The sequence below is a fragment of the Oenanthe melanoleuca genome, chromosome 5 (genome assembly GCF_029582105.1).
Source record: "Oenanthe melanoleuca isolate GR-GAL-2019-014 chromosome 5, OMel1.0, whole genome shotgun sequence".
Classification (NCBI taxonomy): domain Eukaryota; kingdom Metazoa; phylum Chordata; class Aves; order Passeriformes; family Muscicapidae; genus Oenanthe; species Oenanthe melanoleuca.
The window spans coordinates 15420368-15439285 of NC_079339.1; the positions used below are offsets into that span (position 1 = coordinate 15420368).

At 51.1% G+C, this 18918-nt stretch overlaps 1 protein-coding gene across 1 annotated transcript in view; it reads right to left on the bottom strand.

The window, feature by feature from the left end:
• Positions 1 to 13965, bottom strand: part of CD81 (CD81 molecule) — a 32587-nt gene extending 18622 nt beyond the window's left edge. The window contains exons 1-2 of the mRNA XM_056492000.1: positions 13850 to 13965; positions 4073 to 4187 (exon numbers count right to left, since the gene is read on the bottom strand). Coding sequence (XP_056347975.1) covers positions 4073 to 4187; positions 13850 to 13915 — 181 coding nt within the window. The 5' untranslated portion in view covers positions 13916 to 13965. The remainder of the gene's footprint in view (positions 1 to 4072; positions 4188 to 13849) is intronic.
• Between the last annotated feature and the right edge of the window lie 4953 nt (positions 13966 to 18918).

Consider the following 18918-nt stretch of genomic DNA (forward strand, 5'->3'; position numbering starts at 1 on the left):
GCCCACTGCCATTGCAGCACTGCTGTCCTCTAGAGCCTTGGCAACACACTGGAGCTCTGCTGAGCCCCTCTGCAGTGAAAACCTCCCAGAAATCCTGCTTTTCACCCAAGGCAGTCCTGAAAAGGCTGACAGGGCTAAATTAGCTAGAAAGGCTGATTATCACCACTCAGACAACACAAGTCTGTCTGGGTGCTAGGCTGGGGTGCCCTGCACTGCTGGTCACATCTGAGACCCACAGCAAGAGTGGCCAAGGCATCCTCATGTGCTGTAAGGACAATGGGCAGACCTGGGGAAAGCTCAGAGAGGTGTCCCCATCCCTATCCTGTGCACTGCCACTTCACAGTCCCTCCCTTCTGCAAGGGTCAGATTTCCCTGAGCCCAGCAAAACCTCGTGACAGGACTTCCAAAATCCTGAAGACACCCATGAAAGCTTGTGAGCAGCTGCAGTTCAACTCAGATATGTGCTCATTTGTAAGAAAGACTTCAAAGCCTCCCTGTGCTTTCTGGCCCATTTATCCTAGACCAGTCTGCGTGAAAAGCAGCTTGAACTTGTTTCCAGGGCAGGAATCATTACCCAGGATGTATTTGTGCTGAGGAGGATGGTGAGGCAGTGTGATTCACCTCTTAAGGAAGCCTGTGTTCCTGTTAGATGTCCCTTCCATGCCCCAGCACAGGCACATTCACCACCTCACCCCAACCCATGGCTGCCCCCAGCCATCCCCCACCTGCCTCCCTCAGGCTTTGCTGCCTGACTGCCTTGGGAGCAGCATAAACATTACCTAGGGAACCCAGCAAAAAGCAAACCCAACCCTCCTGCCTTTCTGTTGGGACAGTGACACTCAGCAGGGTGACAGGGAGAGGCAGAGGTGGCCAAGTTCACCCCACCACTGTACGCCAGTCCAAAACCTCACACTCCTCCCCTGTGCCATGCTCCAGGGAGGGGACACTGCCCAGCAGAGGATTTCCTAGCAAAACACACAAAACCAGACAGAGGGAGAGCACAGCCCTTCCACCCCAGCTCAGGACACTTCTGCTCTGCTCACTGTGGCTGGCCCCACTCCCAGGGCCCAGCTAATTAGAGCCACAGGTCGTGCTGCCCTGCCACTTGCTGGGAGCAGCTGGAGGCAGATTTCCTATTTTGGGTCTGGGAGGAGAGAGTGGAGCCCAGACTGTCCAGCTGCTGTGCTCCATTCCCTGCCAGGCAGCTTGAGGGAAATACAGGAAGGGCAGCAGCAGGGACCAGCACCCAGCCATGCTCCCAGCACACAGGCAGCCCAGCAAGGGGCAAGTGTGAAATCCTGGGGAGTGGGTTTAAGGCAAACAACAGCTGAGGTTTTTGTTCCTGCTCTCCTCAAAGTGTCTCATCCACAACAGCCATCTATCTCCAGGCATCACATAACCAAATCTCTGAAGGATGGGGAACCTGCCTTTTCCCTCCCACTGTCATCCCACCAAGAAAGGGCAAAAGTAGTAAGTCCAGGGTCACTTTCCTCTTCAAGATCCCCAGATGCTCTTATAACCAGAGACACCACAGCACTAACTTACTGTGGAGAGATCAGAACTGTTCCAGTTTGTATTGCAGAGAGAGACCTCAGCCTTCTACAGTCTCTCATAACACTCTGAATCACAGTTTTGTTGTTTGTTTGGGTTTTTTTCAAAAAACCCTTTATGTGTAGGACCAGCAAGTAACTGAGAAGTGATTAGCCAGCTGTTAGCAACTTATCAATGCCTGTAGCTATCCTGAAGGATGTTTTTGGCCTTGTGACCAACATCTTCCCAGCCTCCAGACAGATAAAGCATTCCAGACACAGTGTTATCCAAGAGCAAGAAGGATTTTGGTTTCTGAACTTCAAATAAAGCAAATAAGTGCATATCAGACCACAAGCTAAGCAACAAGTATTTTCCTTTACAGTTATGAAAGCACAGAACTAAGGTGCTCCAGCTATCCCCATCCCTGGTGCTGCTTGGTCTTTACAGTGCTGAAGGAGTTAAAGCATTTGCTGGAGCACTGGATCCAGAGCCAAAATGGAAGTGTCAAAAGCCAAGACTGCAACAAGTGGTTAGGGGATCAGATGGTATGCACACCATGCTGAGGAAAAGCCCATGAACAAGGGCCTGTTTAATGAGCTCCCAGGGCAGCCCACAAGACAACTTGTGCAGGCAGTGCCAAAGTGCTGGGGAGGAGGGGTAGCACTTGTGGGAAGCCCCAGCCCCTTCCCTGGGGCTGGGAAGGCGAGCAGGGGGACAGCTGCCTGTGCCCTGGGGGCTGCTGTGATGGTCCAGTCTGGGGGCCAGGACTTTCCTCTCCTCCTGCTCCTGCTGCAGCCTGAAGTATCATGCCTGGTACTCTGTAGCTTTGCTGTTCCCCACTGCTTCTTTCTCCCACTTTCCCATTGCTCTCAAATCCAGTATTTTTTCCTCTTCCATAACATACAGATACCCTCAAAAAATAGACTTTAACAAACAGCTCCAGCTTTGGGGTAGGGGAAAGGACACAGAAAGAAACTGGGAGACACCAAATCCCTGCTTTCCTACTTCCCTTTCTCGCTCAGGACACACCCTATGATGGAAGTTTTCCTCCTTGGACAGTGTTTATTGCTTCCCCCTGTCCTGCAGCAAAGCCTGGCTGGCCTTTAAAAGCCTCCTGACAAACCCCGGGACCAGCGCCCTGTGCCAGACACCAAAATGAGGTTTGCAAAGGGAAAAAAACAACAGAGCTCTGGAGGCCAAGCCCAAAGAGGTTCCCGTTCCCAAGAGCAGGAACATTGTGTGCATGTGTATATTGCATGCCAGAGAAGAAAAAGGAGGGAGTATCAGTTGTAGGAGAGAGGAAAAATAGGGGGGGGAGAACCAAAAGAAATCCCAGCCTTCAGACTCCAGAGGTCTGGCTGGGAGAGGCAGCAACTGAAAGAAATGCTCTGCTGTTATTACTGCATGGAAATTACAGCTGCCAGAAGGAATCCAGGCCAATCTGTTGCTGAATATAACTTTGAAAAGACAGCCAGCCTCAAATCATGGGCTGCTCACGGGTGTTGGAAAGTCAGTGTGGTGGTGGGACCCACAGTCCTTCCCCAATGTCTTCTAATCAGCAAAGGCTGAGGACAGAGACAAAATAAGGGGGGAAGAGCAAAAGATGCTCAACAGGCAGGAGGGAAGGACTCTGCCCAGGTTTGGGCAGAAAGTGTTGACTAGAGGGAAATATCAGCTGTTAGCACCCCAAAAGAAGGAGAGCTTTGGACTGGTTCCTGGAAAGGAGAGAGTTCGACTTCTTGTGAGCTCCCTTTTCTGTTTTTAAAAGTGAGATCTACAAAGAGGAAATGCTGCAAGTAGAGCTCTGTGTGTGAGGCAGGAGAAGAGAGACAGCAAGGGAGAAAAACCCACAGCTATTTACAGCAGGAACACCTTCTGTAACCGGGGACAGCCAGGGAAAGGGCTCAGGCATGCTGTTTTTCATGGGCAAGCAGGGAAACGCAGAGGAAAACCCTTTCCAGAAAGTAATTTTAGCTACAGGTGAGAACAGGACATCGGATCAGAGATGCTGCCAGCCCCGTCAGCTTGTGCTCTGAGCCAGCTCCTGCCTGGCAGCCAGCCCCTCCTGCAAGGGATCACTGCAGAACAGGGGGAAAATGGGGTTTCAGCTTCCAGCACGCTGGAGCGCTGTCAAATGAACAGAAATCATGCAAAGCTTCACCGTAGTGCACAGAGGCTCCACCTGCCCCTCCTGGAGAACATGAGTCACACGCTCCCCGAGCTCTGCTTTCTGCTGCCAGGCACTGTGTCAGCTACTCTGACATCCCTCTGGATAGGAAACTAGACACACTTCCAAGAAGTCCCCCCTCTTCCCAAAAGTGCTCTGGAGAAAACCCACCACCCCACCCCACGTCTCCTTGCATTTTTAGCCCGTGTGGATTTGGACTCTGCTCCAGCATTTACCGAAGGCTCTGGCTGGCACAGCAGGGGAGGTCTGGAGAGTAAAGGGCAGCAGGAGGTATTTTTGTTGTGACCTCCCTGTTGCTCCCTGGAGCTCTCTGCCCAGCTCTTGGGCTCAGCAGCAGCAGCCCAGAGTACTCACCAACATAGAAGGTGTTGGGGGCCTGCTTGTCCCCCAGCTGCAGGTACAGGATGTTCGTCGTCTGCGAGTCATGGCGCAGCCACAGGGCCACTCCCAGGATGATGCCCCCGGCCAGCTGGGGAGAAAACAGAGGGAAGCAAGGGTCATGTTCCAGACAGGGCACTTTTCAGCCAGGAGCAGAAGACTTGCTTTGCATCTCCCCACAGATATGCAAGAGCATCCTCTCTAGCCATGAGCCCTGCAACGTGCTTCGTGCCCCATAGATCGTGAACCATATGATCTTCCCTGCTTTACGAGAAGACCCTCATTCTAGGGATGTGCAAAGCCCTTTCCAGTTCTTGCAGATCTTTCCCAAGAGGTATTTTATCAGTGGAAGGCTCTGCCTTGCACAAGCAGGAGGAGATGTGTCACTAAGGTTTCTAGGGGAGCTTTTCAACAGGAGTTATCATTAGCACCAGTTACTCCCTTTTTCCAGTGGGCTGTTATCACCCCATTTCACTTCTCTCTGAGGTACAAACAGAGAGTGGGGGAACTGTGCATTTTCCCCCTCTGCCCCCAGTCTTGCATGCACACTACTTTCCACCCAGGGTCAGGCTTCCAGTCAAACACACCCAGTGTTCCTCAGGCACAGAGCTTTCCTTAATGTCCCAATAGAGGAACTGAAGCAGAGCAAGGTCTGGGGTCAGGCCACAGCACCACCACACCACTTTTGGGGGCCTCCTGCTGCCTTGCCCACGCTGTCAAAGAGCAGAATAGCAGCACACCTACATCCACATGTGCACACCAACATGCAGGGCTGACCAGAGCAAGGACAAAAACAATTCCAGATGTGGGAGGAGACGTTCTGCACATGGGACATCAACTCAGCCACTGGGATACTTAGGTACAAACAATGGGAAGTTTTATGACTGACTTCCTCACAGTTTTCTCTTTCAGGGAGGGGCTGGGAATGGCCACAAAGATGGGAGCAGATATGGGGCACTCCAGCAGGGAAGGTGTCACTGAGAGGAACTCAAGGTCCAGAGAGCCTTTCCAGCAGGACTCACTGTGTCCTCTGTGACATTCTCCTTCTATTTAAAAGCATAAGAGAGAGGGGAAAAAGATATAAACATCTGGGAAAAAACACAAGCCCTTAGGAATTCCAATATCACTGCTGCAAAATGCTGAAATCACCTGTTCAAAATCCAATTTAATTTTGAGTGTCCTAAATCCTTGAAGCCATTCATCTTAAAAAAGAGAAGAAAACTACCAAAGTGTATAGAAGTGGAAATATGCTTTTCCTAAAAGAGTCTGAATCAGGCCAGCTACAGGCATGATAAGCATCAGGAAAGTCACATTAAAAAAAAAAAAAAAAAAAAAAAGAGCAGGGCTTTTTCAGTAAAAGTGCAAAGTGTCCAGTTGTGCAAATGCAGCAGGGAATACAGAAGAACTGGATCTGCAAGACAGGCTGTCGATGGGAGCCTGGCCTTGGGAACTCAGCTGGTGGTTTCCTCTTTGCTCATTTCTACAAATCCTAGCCACAAGATTTTTCCAGGAGTGCCACTGGCAAACCCACACTGCAAACTGCTCTTGGGGCTTTTTCATTATCAGAGGGAGAAAATCCTCACCAGCTCCTGGAGAGGAAGGGAAATCTCTGCTTTTCCCCAGTCTGCCACCAAAGTAATCGGCTTTTAACACTTCTCCCACAAGAACCAGTGCAACTTCCCTGCTGGCACAGTCCCTCATCCCTCCTGCACTGGGGCCAGCCTGAGGTTCTCCAAACACTGCCTATGGAGAAAAGTCACGAAAGGCAGCCTGTGCTCAAGCCCAGCTCCAAATAAGGCAGGCTGTGGCTTCACACAGAGTTACCCAAATCCAGCCTGGCATGGCTCGTTCATTGTCTGAGGGCAGAACAAAGTTTGTGTTTTTACTCTCAGAGGAAAGAATATGTCCCCAAATTAACCCATGCCACCCAAAGTAAAGCTCTCTTGGTAGCTGCTAGGAGAGGAGAGATCCCGAGGAGGGTTTGGATTTCTGTGCTGGCTGGAAGAGGTAAAGAAAAAAGGCTGCAGCCGTTTTTGTTTTGGTTTCCTCCCTGCAAGGGCACATTGCTCTGCCTGGCATGCTGCCCTCCACACTCAGCAGTGCCACCCCAGCACAGCCTGCTGCCCATGGCAAGGCTGGGGTGACAGCAGCTCCTTTCCAACCAAATTTGCCTTAAAATGCCCGACAGAAACGAAAGCAGGCTGCAAGTGGTCCTCAAGGTATCTTTTAATCATTTGGGAACATCAGCTAGAGGGATGGAGCCTCTCCTAATGCATCAAACCCAGCCCAGCAGTGAGGTCTGAGACAGCCAGCTGAACCAACTCCAGATGTTCCTGGTTTCATCCTGAATGCACCCCAGGAACATCACACATCCCTCCCACACCGCCTGACTCCATTTGCATTTTTAGCAGAGCATGGAAGACCTCTGAATGGAAGCTTTAATCCAATAGCAGCTGGATTTCTTAAGAGAAAATGACATTCTCTTACTAATGAAAACAGCGTTTGGGCTATGATGAGTAACTTTTTCCATGAAAACCATACATCCTCCCACCACCAAGAAGCCCAAAACGGAATTAAGGCTCTTTCTTCCCAAAGCAAAGAAAACAAGAGGGAGAAAACATTGTCAGCTTGCCACAGTAACTCTGCCTTCCGCTGTACCTTGCTTGGGATAATCTCATTTTTAATGGAACAACTTGTTCCAGATAAAAAGCTTGATATTTTCTCCCCTTTCCATTCTAGAGCTGCTGTTTGCCAACACGAGAGCCTGAAGAGCTGACAGCAGTGTCACACTCATCTCTGGGCTGCACATCCTCAGACATATCACTGGTTTCTCTGCTGTGGATATCTGTAATCTCACAGGGGCTATCCCACTGATCTGTGTGCTCCCAGCTTGCCACACAGCAGTGCTGCAGAGGCTGGGGCCATCCCTTGTCACACAAGTGCCATACTTGAGTACAAGTGTATCTTTAGTGTCCGGCACAGCTCTCCACTTACATTTTTGGGGACTGCAATAATCTGAAAGCCACAACTCCAGCAACACCAGCAGTGTGCTGGACTTTGACCTGCTTTCCAAAAGCCTGCTTTCTCCCCAGCCTGCTGTCCTGCTGCCAGCACCCTGGGACTCGCCGAAGGCACATCAGCGCTGCCCAGGATGGGGCTGGCCCCAGAGCTCACACCCTGAGCAGCTTCCCAGCACAGCAGAGGTGCTGCTGCAGGCTCCAGCATTTCCTCTTTGCTGCTGTTTTCCAGCTTCCAGAGATTTATTGCTTCTTCCACAGACAGCTAGACTTTTCCAGCTGGATCCTGCCTGCCCAAGGCTTGCTTTTTCAGGAATGCTGTTCCTGGTTGACACAGCAGGGAAAAGTCCCACCAAATGCTGCCTGGGGGAGGGAAAAGGCAGGCCCTGTGTCCCCAGAGGTGATGGGATGTGTCCCACGTGAGGAGGTATCACCAGATTAGCACCACAATGAAAGCAGGTGTGCAGCCCTGCTGCCCAATCCAGGCTCCTTCCTGGACTGAGCCTCACCAATGGACATGCTGTTTATCCTAAAATTTCCAGATCCAGCTGTGGGGCAAGGGAACAAGCCCATTTTTCACAGCTTAGTCACTCCCATCCACAAGAAGTTCTTATGAATTAGGGGTGCAGGGAATGACCCCATTCCCCTTTTAATGTGGTGTACCCCACTTCTGAGCTACCTTAACCTGCTGCTCCCTAAAACTCACATATGCCAGGATGTGCATCACCTCCCTGGTCCTTTCCCCAGCCTTTTCCTCCTGCTCCCTCCCCTCCACCCTTCTCTGAAACAGATTTCCTGGAAGGGAGGAGGAGAAGAAAGAAGTTCTGGCTATGGGGCAGCTTGCTGTGCATGCCAAGGCAAAGCAGACAGACATCCTGTGGCTCCAGTCAGCCAAGGAGGGAAGTGGAGGTGCCAGCAGTTTCATGATGCTGTATTTTAGCAGTGCCACTTCCCACAGCCATGGCTGTGCCTCCAGGTTGTGCTTCCCAACCTGTGAGCTGGGAGAGGCTCTTGCCTTGCTGGAAAAATGCTGCAGGCAGAGCTCACGCCACGATGCCTGGGAAATACCACAGTTACTAACAAGAAACGGGATGCTGCCAAGAAAGCTTAATGAATTTTAGCTGGTTTATGATTAAGAAGGAGACTGGAGATTTTTAACAGGTTCTCAGGCTGCAGAGGTTTGCAATTTCCCTTACACCACCTGGAAGCAGAGCCCTTTATGAGGGCAGCACCCAGACCCCAGGAAGCCCAAGTAAGGCTCCCCATGGCTCCTCTCCAACACACCCTGCAAAGCAGCTGAGAGGGAGTAACAGTGAATCCTGCTCCTTCCAGGTGTGGGGAGCCAGGATGCAGAAAAGCAAAGTGGCTTGCAAAGGCTGAAATATCTTCCTGTGCAAGAAGCCCCTCATACAGCCAGGAATTAATTATTTGGGGTTGAATGCTTTGCTCCCAGGTCATTTGTGGGTCTCTGGGGGAAGCAGCACAAGTGGAGAAAAAGCAAGGAGATAGAGACTTGTAACTTGATGGGAACTACCTTTGGAAGGGCAGTACAAGCCCTTGCAACACCCTTGCTAGCACATGTGGTCCTGCACTACCAAGCCTGAGGACTGAGGCAGGCAAGAGAGGGACACATGGAATGTGCCCAGGTAGCACCACAGCTTCCCACAGCCTGCCCCTTGCCTCCTGGAAAGCAGAAGATGAATTTCTTTCCTACTGCAACAGCTGCACCTGATGGACCTGCTGAAAGGGCATGGGGTGCAGCAAAGGGCTGACAGCTGAATGGTGGCCCAGGAACCTGGGAACTTGAGTTCAGTGCTGAGACCACCTCCATGTTACAATGTCAAGTCTTCACACCAAAAAGTCACTAGAAATTTCAAGGTGAGATGTGCTAGAGATGCCTGCTGTGCTGCACCCCGGGGTGGATGGACTGTGGGATGCCCTGGAGCCCCTTGGGAGGGTGTAAGCAGGCAAAGGGACTTCAGTAAGGCACAGAGCTGCAGTCTGACAGGCACACAACACAAAAGGTTATCTTGGCACAGGCCCCTGCAGGCAGGAGTGTCAGACAGGACTCAGTGACAGCACAGGCAAGGCCTTTCTGCTGCCTTCCACAGCCACTGCAGGTCAGGCTGAGAGTTTGCAGCTAAGGCCTGCCCAGGAATGGCAGGAAAGGCATTAGGGAAGAGCAGCATGGCCTGCAGGCAGGAGGAGAGCAGCCTGCAGCCCTGCTCTGCTCCCAGCAGCACACCTTCCAGCAGCGGCTATTAATAGAGCTGCCAGCCAGAGCGAAATCCTCCACTGGTGCCTATAGTTACCAGCCCTACAACACTGCAGAGCTTTTCAAAACAAGCTCCAGAGGAACACTCCCGGAGGAGCAGCATGCCAGAGGCCAAATAAAGCTTGATGGATGGGAGGAGAATGGAAACCCAGCACCAAAATCCAGGAGCAGGGTCCTGCAATGCTTGGTGCTCACAGATCGCTCCCAGCCTGATCCCTGCTGCAGACAGAAGTAGCACCTCCCAGGGTTTAACTGCTCTCAGCAGAGAGGAAAAGAATATGAGATATTGCTTTAAAATTAATTTGGCCCCATACATAAGCATTTAACTACAAGGGTGATACAACTGCTTTCCCTTCTTAATAGCACAGTGAAAGGCACTTCCACAGTGCAGGATCAAAGCGTTCCTCACCGTTAATGCTCTTGCAGAAGATAAGCATTACGGTGGCTGATAGGAGAATAATGTGAGGAAAACAGAGCAATCCCCACTCCAGCCACAGCCCAGCCCATTAACTGCAATCAGGTACCCCCACAGGGCAGGGTGCACCCATCTCTTCAAAAACCCTTCTGCACGCAGAGGCTTCACTTGACAGAGCGCCCTACAACATCCCAGAGAGACATCAGCAACAAAACTTGGGTGGGAAACCTCTGCCTTGCCCTTCAGATTCAGGTATTAGGTAGCTGCAGGGTCAAGCACACACAGAAATGCTTGCCTGTTCACTGTCCAAGGATACCAAACAAAAACTGTGAGAGAGGATGCTGGGCCAGCATGAGGTCCTTGCTGCTCTCCAGGCTGTCTGCAATTCCCAGGGAGAGCAGCAGCCCAAGCAGCCAGGCATACCACCAGTGGCACTGGAGCAGTGCTTGGCCCTGCACCCACAAGATGCAAGCTACTCTGTCGGTCTCAGCTACTTCAAACGCCTGTTTCAGAGCTGCAGAACCGTGAGACCTTCAAAGCTGTGAGCAGCGGTACGCAGCCACCCTCCTCACCACAATGGGAGGGTCCTGTGCCACTCAGCACAAGTGTTACCGTGGGACAACTGCCACAGACACTGTCACCTCTCATCACCAAGTGTCTCTGAGCACTCCGGGGTGCAGCTAACAGATCTTCCGGTGTTGCACAAGAAAACAGCTCCTCTACCTCTTCCCTTCCAACCACCCCTGTCGAGACAGACTCTCACTTCCACCTTCCCTCTGCTCCTGCCCTTCCTTCCCTTTGCACCCAGGCTGTACGACATCCCCTCCACACACAGAAGAGTTAGTGGCTGGAAAATGGCATTAGGAGCAAGCTCTTCCTTTTAATCAGACACCTCTCTGGTAGGGCAGCCAGCGGTGCTCTCGAGCTGGAAGGCTGCCATGGTCTGTATTAGCTAATAAGCTTGAGCAATTCTTCTCCAAGCAAGTCAATTCCTCCTTGGTTATGTTTAATTATATTTTAAAATAGCTCTCTGGCTTCCTTCAGCCTCCCCAGGGACTCTTTGCAGTGGTGGTCAGTTCAGCCCCACGTACTGAGCTCTGCTTTTGGGTTTGGATAATTCAGGAGAGCAGTCAAAGTCCAGCCATCTTCCAGGGATGGGATGGAGAAGCAGCTCCACCTGGCAGATGCCCAGCCTGCCCATCACACCAGCCAAACTGCCCAGCAACAGCAGCTACTGCTCCCTGTCACAGGGCACAGCATCCACCCGCCACCAGCCACCCCAAGGCTTCAGGACAACTTGGCAGCACAGAAAACTTTTATCTTTCCAGCCTGCTTTGCTAAAGGTGAAGCCCCCAGGGGCTGACCATGGCCTCCCCCACCCCTTCAGCAGTGGGTGCCCTCTCTCCTGGGACTGGCCCTCGTTTGTAACATGGTCCATGCAGCAGCCACTGCTCCCTCAAGAGCCACCTTGGATCAAGCACGATCTTGGCATCTTCTTCTCAAGAATGCATGCACAAGGGAAAAGCAAAAAATCATATAAAACTGAAGCATCTCAGGTACGATGAACCAGGAGCTGGCAGCAGGGTCACCTTTTTCCTTTTGCTTTTTCAACACAGCAGCTTTGTGAAATTCCCCTGCGCTGCCAGGGGAGGGCAGGGGGAGGAAGCCAGAGGGGTGTCAGTTTATTTACACTCCAGCAGGATAGCAGGGCTACATAAAAAAGTTATCAAAGTAACTAAGGCTGAGAATTGCTTCCTTCTTCCTCTCCTGCACTAGAACAAGCTCCTGTGCAGCTCAGCATGGTGCCTGCCAAACTTTGGGCTCTGCCTCCGGCTTGTTTTCATCAACAGCACCCAGCGTCAGCTGCACACAAGGCAAATCATAAGCAAATAAGCAGGGGGAGCCCATCAGCCCTTGCACAATAACCAGCTGGCAGGACTAAAGGGCTGCAGGTGCCCTGTCTCACACCTCCCTGTGGTCAGAGGTGGTTTCCCAGCACAGCCAGGATGCTCAGCACCACGTTCTGTCCTTAAATGTCATCCCAGGAAAAGGACCCTCCCACTCTGCTGTTAACCACAGTGTCCCCCCAGCTGCTGGTGCCAGGCTGGCAGCTAACCTGCCTTCGTGGTAAACCCAAAATTCCCCTCAACTACGAGTCTAAAAAACAGCACAAAAGATCCGGTATTCAACCACCATTCAGCAGGCCAGCCTCACAGAAGGCATTGTTGGTTCTAATGAAATCCAGGCTCCCAGTCTGCACAGGAGACAGTGCGAGGAGACCAGCAAGTCTGGGAGCTGTTTGGGGAGCCAGTGGGTCCCAGCTCAAAGCTGGGGAGGAACAGAACTGAAGCATCCACCCCCACTGGGAGCACCCTCCAAAGGGTAGGGCACAGCACCAGGAGTCATAACAGGGAAATTATACAGCTTGGCAATTCCTCCTGGAAGCAAAATGCCCATTTATAATAAACCTGCTCTTTTGCAAGACTTTGAGGTGAACAACTGATCTTGCTGAGAAGTGGTGGCTGTGCAGAGCCCCCAGCATCCTTCCTGCCACCCAGGAGACCCTTCCTCCCTCGCAAGCACAGCCTGCAGCTTCTTCCACAAGAATGGCAGGAAATCGGGACCAGAAGGCAAGAAAAAAACCCTGGGATAAGCACGATAACTCGGAAGGAACAACACTTCACAGACAGCCGTACCCGCCTCCATCCGGCCATTTTAAGGGTGGAGGAAAAGGTTAAAAAAGAACAACCCAGAACTGTCTCTCATTCCCGCAGCTGGCGACACATCAGGTATCAATTAACGCCGTTGTTATCAGAGCTTGTCATCAGTGTTGCACACAGAAACAAGGCGGACGGGCCCGAAGCGAGTTGAGCCCTACAGCTCCCAAGGATGGGGAGCCCAAGGATGGGGAGCCCAAGGATGGGACCCCCAAGAGCCTCCCCAGGCACCCCCAGGGAGGAGCCAGCAGGCACTGCAACTCCAGGTGCCAAAGCAGGGCTAGCTCTGGAAGCACCGGTCCCCTTCCCACTTCTCCTGCCCCACTGGCTACGTTCGCTGCTGTAATGGAAACAAAAATCCTCAACAGAGCGGGATGTCAGACAAGGGGCACAGGGCATCGGACAAGGGGCATCCAAGCCTGGCAGGGTGGGGCTGGACTCGCTTCCAAGAGAAAAAAGCACTCGGTGGAATGGAAACCGGAGTATTTGAAACACGAAAGCAGCAGCCTGCTCGGGGATGTCTCTGTCCCCGAGCCCAGGAGCAGGGGGACAGGGGGGACTCCTGCCAGCCAACCCCGCGCTGCGGGGGCTGCTTCTAACCGGGACAAACCCGGTGTGCAGGCAAACCGCGAAACGCCGCCTTCTGCTAAATTAGCCGCGCGTCTGGCTGCTTTATTAATGAGAAACTTTCTCAGGAAGGGCTGCCCGTGCAGCCTGGACAGAATTCGCATCCCAAAATAACTTGCCGTGCGGCGGGGGCAGGGGGGCGCGGAGCCCCGAGCCGCCCCCTCCTCTGCGGCAGGGCCGGCCCCTCGCTCCCCTCCCTTCCCTTCCCTCCGCCCGGCAGCATCCCTGCATCCCTCCCTCCTCCCCTCTTCCCTCCCAGCGCAGACAGCAGCGAGAGGGGCTGCGGGAGCCCCCTCCCCAGCCCGGCTCTGCCCCCCGCCCTCCCGCTCCGAAAGGCGCCCATCTGCATCGGGATGCGAGCATCTTAAAGCTCTGCTCCAGCCATCCTGCGGTTCTGCCTCCCCCTCGGCATATCTATTCGCAAAACAGACATAAATAGATGTACGCGTACAATTATATACACACGCGTGCAGTAGAATGAAAAAGCAAAGGGTAATCAGCTCCTCCGCCTACCCCCCCCAAAAAAAAATTAGAAAAACAAGCAGCCCCTAAGGCACATCCCAGACAGCAAGTCTCAATGCTGGGGGGCAAGAAGGAAGCTAAACCCAGGCGCAAGCAGACGAGCTATACTGCAGCCCCCTTATTTATTTATATTAAAGGCTGGGGGGCTCAGGCCCCGCTCCCCGCCGCCCCTGCGCTCACCCAGAAGATGAAGTTGAAGACGAAAAGGAGGTATTTGATGCACTTGGTGCAGCCTTCCACTCCCATGGCGACGGCTCTCCCAAATCTGTGCTGCCTGGCCGAGCGGGGCGGCGGCGGGCTCTGAAAACCCGCCCCGGAAACGCCTCGGGACACGCCCCGGACACGCCCCGGACACGCCCCGGACACGCCCCGGACACGCCCCAGGAGCGGGGGCTGGCCCCTGCACCCCCCAGCCTTTCTAAAACTGGGGGTTGCCTGCTGTTCCCCCTTTTTTATTCTTTTTTTTTTTTCCTTTTCTTTTTTCCCTAACTCCTGTTTTCCTTTTTGCTCTCCCCACTTTTCTATTATCCCCTTTTTTAATTTTTCTTTTTTCTTCTTCTTTTGAATTTTCTCTTCTTCCCTTCCCCCTTATATAATCCTTCCCTTCCCTTCCCTTCCCTTCCCTTCCCTTCCCTTCCCTTCCCTTCCCTTCCCTTCCCTTCCCTTCCCTTCCCTTCCCTTCCCTTCCCTTCCCTTCCCTTCCCTTCCCTTCCCTTCCCTTCCCTTCCCTTCCCTTCCCTTCCCTTCCCTTCCCTTCCCTTCCCTTCCCTTCCCTTCCCTTCCCTTCCCTTTTCCCGTCTTTCTTTCATCTTCACTGATTTTTTTCTCATCTCTTCCCTCCATTTTCCTTTTCCCCTATTTTTTTGTATGTGCTCTTGTTTCTTTCTTTTCCCCTTCTTCTCACCCTCTGGGGGCAGCTCACAAGAAAGTTTCCTACACACAAGTAGGAGCCACGAGTGTTGGGGGGCTGTAGGAACCCTACCTCCCAAACCTGACCACCATCCCTTAAAACTCACTGCCACCTCCTAAACATCACCAGGCAGCCTGGGGTGCAGGGAGAAATCTCTGTGAATAGGCTGCAAGAGGTTTTGCATTTCTATACAGAAAAGTTTGAGGGTGCATTCATAAGGGGGTCCCCCCTTGTCATCCTAAAAAAAGAGCAAAGGACTTTTGCATTAAAACTATCAGTTTAAAATTCAGAGAAGCGTTTCCTCAGTTCCCCTTCTAATTTTATCTCTAAATTTGCTCTACTGAACAGTTTTTGTCTCAACTTGTGGCTTTGGTACTGCAAGCAGTGGCATCAAGCCCAGTAGAACCACTCAGGATATTTTTCCTTGGTTACTGGGTAACAAGAGCATCAGGGGGGCTTCAGGGCTTCCCACCAAAGAGATTTCCCCCCGTTTTTTCTTCTTTTTATTTTAATTTCTTCTTTTACTTCCCTACTTTTCCCATTTCCTTTCCCGCCCCCCACCCGCTTTGGCCCACTCACCCATCCTTAGAAATATAAATTGTTCTCACCCTGTGTCATGCTTCCAGGAAGCTCATTCACTTCTCCAGGGGCAGGGTAGTAAGTCACACCACCAGAGCATAGGAAGATGCCTGGAAAAGGCATCGGTGAGCAGCTCCAGCCAAGGTCAGCACCTCACCAAGCTAAATATGAACCTGGCACCTGCCTGCAGTGTCATATGTGGAAACCTGCCCTCTTCCTGCCAGGGCACTTCCCTCCAGTGAAGAGTCTCACTTCTGAGCAGCTTCTGAGCCAAGTATTTTCACACTCTGACAGTCTTCCCAGCCATGCATTCCATAGCCAGGAATGAGCTGTCAGCTATCCCACATTTCCTACACATGTATGTTGAAATCAAGTCAGCTTCTTCCAAAATCATCCCATCACCCTCAGGGATGAGTTGGTCCAGGGCTTTGACACATTCACCAAAACTTTCTGTGCCCCTCAGTAACAGCCCATGCACTACATGGCAGCAGGGACCAGGAATGAATAGAAGTTGGCCCCGTTCCCTAATTACTTATGCTGAGTATGTCCCCATTGTGGGCTTGCCATGGATTCATAACCCCTTTGTCTCTAAGCCACATTCACTCATCCAGGCTTACCAACAAAGCTGGAGGTTCACCAGGCTATTTATGCATGTAGCTGCTGTCCTGAATTATCAGCATGACCCATCTGGTTATGGCAATAGCTGTAATCCTGTGTGGCTCCTGCTCATCAATCCAAATGTTAACAGCAGGATCCCAAAGCTGCTCGCCTGCCACATCACAGCATCCCACAATATCTTCTTTTCTGCACCTCTGTCCTTCACAGCTATCAATAGGAAAACACATCCCCCCCAGTAAAAAAGAAAAAGAAGAGGAAAGGAAGGGAAAGGAAAGGAAAGGAAAGGAAAGGAAAGGAAAGGAAAGGAAAGGAAAGGAAAGGAAAGGAAAGGAAAGGAAAGGAAAGGAAAGGAAAGGAAAGGAAAGGAAAGGAAAGGAAAGGAAAGGAAAGGAAAGGAAAGGAAAGGAAAGGAAAGGAAAGGAAAGGAAAGGAAAGGAAAGGAAAGGAAAGGAAAGGAAAGGAAAGGAAAGGAACTATATGAACTGAGAAGCCTCTTGTACACCTTGTAACATCTTGTAGACCTAAGCAATTATTCCCAGAAAAAACTCTCAGAGATGCTGCTTGGAGAGTCTGTGAGTGGGAGAGGAAGGAACCAGCAGCAGTAAGGCCTTCAGCAGCAGCAGCCTCACTGCCTAAGAGGGAAAATGACTCTTAGATCAACTTTTGTGCACTGGAGGGCAGGCAACCCCAGCTGCCATCACTGCCACAAGGCTGGCATTGAAACTGCTTCCAGGGAGCTTAAGATTGCTTTTTTTTGTGTGTGTTGTTTTTATCCCTCACACTCTGGCTTTTCTTTTCTTGCTTTCTGCCCTTTTTTCCTTCTATGCTAAGGAGTGAAGGAAAATGGAAAGCAAAAAATAAACCTTTTGTATTCTCCAAAAACTGTATTAGGCAACAATTTGGTTTGGAGCCAACACAGTCCTGCTGCTGGGACCTTCCTTCAGGTTCTCTTGGAGCACATGCTGTTCAGGGATAGCTGTGGTCCTGGCATGGGCAGCAGGGGCACAGTCCAACACCTCTTACATCGAGAAGCTCCCAGTTACAGCCTAAAGCCTACTGGGTTTAAACAGGCCATGCCAGCAAAGTCTTCTCCAAAAGTTGGAAGTGGAAAAGTAGTTTCGAGCTTTGTCTTTTCTTATTGTTGTTATTTTAAGCAGCTCAGCTGGGTATGTTTGAAAACTTTGGTCTTTAGGTACAGGGAGAAAAATGCCATCACCATAGCACAGTGACAAGATAGCATATACTTTCCCAAGGCTATGTGTGATTTCAGGTGTTGTATACTCATTTCTCATGTTTCATACTCGTTTCTCACACTGCATTGCTTGCTGTACAGCCCATAAAGTACCACAACTACCTTCCCAAAGCTCTCAGGGGCTTTAGCAGCTCTTTATAAATAAGAAGCTAATTTGCAAAACTTCAGTTTGTGTCTGGGTGTCACATGCCAGTATCGAGTGTGAGTGCTATGAATAGGGCTGATGACTTCCCTCTTCAGGAGGAAAAGCTGGTTCAAGTGCTCAGGGCGTGCAGTCATTCACAGAGCAGCCAGCTGCAGGCAGGGCTGTGAGGAAGCTACCTACCTCCCTCAGGCCTTTCATCCTTGAAAGAAAAAAAAAATAAACTCTAAAAATGTTTTTTAAAAATCCCCCAAACCCCAAATTAAAAAACAAACCCATCCCCAAACAGCTATTTGATGTGGTTCTGCAATTGGGTTTGCAGGCAGAGTGAAGCAGATGAGAGCAGAGGTGCTTGTGGTGGTTTTTTGTGTCTGTTTGGTTTGGGTTGTTGAGGTTTTTTATGAACCTGTTTATAAAAGCCAGTGTCATGCCTGTGGCTTTTGACACCTCTGGGTATGACTCACCAGGGTCCGTTAGAGGCAGATGCTGCCTCCCAGTCTGAGTTTAGCAGAACATCCCTTACCAGCAGGACTCAGCAAACCCAGGACTTGGAGCCTGATTATCCCAGAGAGACATCCACCTGCCTTCCAGCAGCTTCCCCTTAAAACCCCTTTTGTTTAATAAAAAGTGAGGGAGGGGGAGGAGAGTACAGACACAGATCCTCCCCAGCTCCTGCACGGGCCTGAAGAGCTGGCAACCAGGATGTGAACTGATTACCATCCAGGCAGGGTCTAAACACCTACTGACCAGGGTCTCCAGCAGATTTGGGAGAGCAGATGGGAATCCCTTATCCACTGGAGACCACAGGGTTACTGCTGATGTCATACTCTGACTTGCATGGCAATCCCCTTGCTCTCCTCAGCCAGCTCAAAACTGACAGATAAACCATTGGGAAAAAATCCATGTCATCTTGTTGGTGAGGTCCTAGTTAGCTTTAAACCACTACTTCTTATTTTTATTGCAAAATACAACAGAAATAGCCTCAATTTCCAATTTACCTCTGGTGGTAAAACACCCCCAAACAACAGCAGCATCACCAAAGATCTTTAAATAGGACATTTTGAAGCTGCATGATAAGAAACTCAGAAATTGGTTCCGTGGGAGGCTGATAGTTCCAGAGCACACAGGGGTAACTTCCTTGGCAGCCAACACCCCACAATGCTGTTTTTCAAGGAAGAGACTTGAGCAAGGGCAGTGTATGTTCTGGCTTATGGAGCTCCATCACCTCAGCAGAGACTCATCTATACCCCTAGGGAGCCAGCCAATTCCTTCATTTGGAGACAAAACAAAACAATATGAGGAATCAATCCCCATGTCTAAGGGGACATTTTCAGAATACCTTTCTGTGCCCCAGCAGGAGTGTATGGTGGCTGCTTATTCAAAAATCCCCGTGCCCATCTCTGCAGGCTGAGTTGAAGCACTGTGACAGTGTGGGGGGTTGCACTTGCCTTGCAGCCTCAAGGGAGAGGGACGCAGCAAGCAGAGACTTGTAGCTGAGCCTGAAGTTTCTGTTTCTAATAAACTCAACAAATGGTTCCCATCTGCCTGGCCTGACTCTCTGCCATCTTTAAATATTTATATCAAAGTATCTATGGTGATAGGTCAGGTTATATAAGTGGGGGGGAAGGACAGCATCACTCCTGCTGGAGCTCCAGCTGAGGGAGTGAAAACCCAAGCAGGTCTCCTATCCAAGGAGACACTCTCTCTTCTCAGCTCATGAGCTCAGAAAGCGAACATTAATTTTTCTC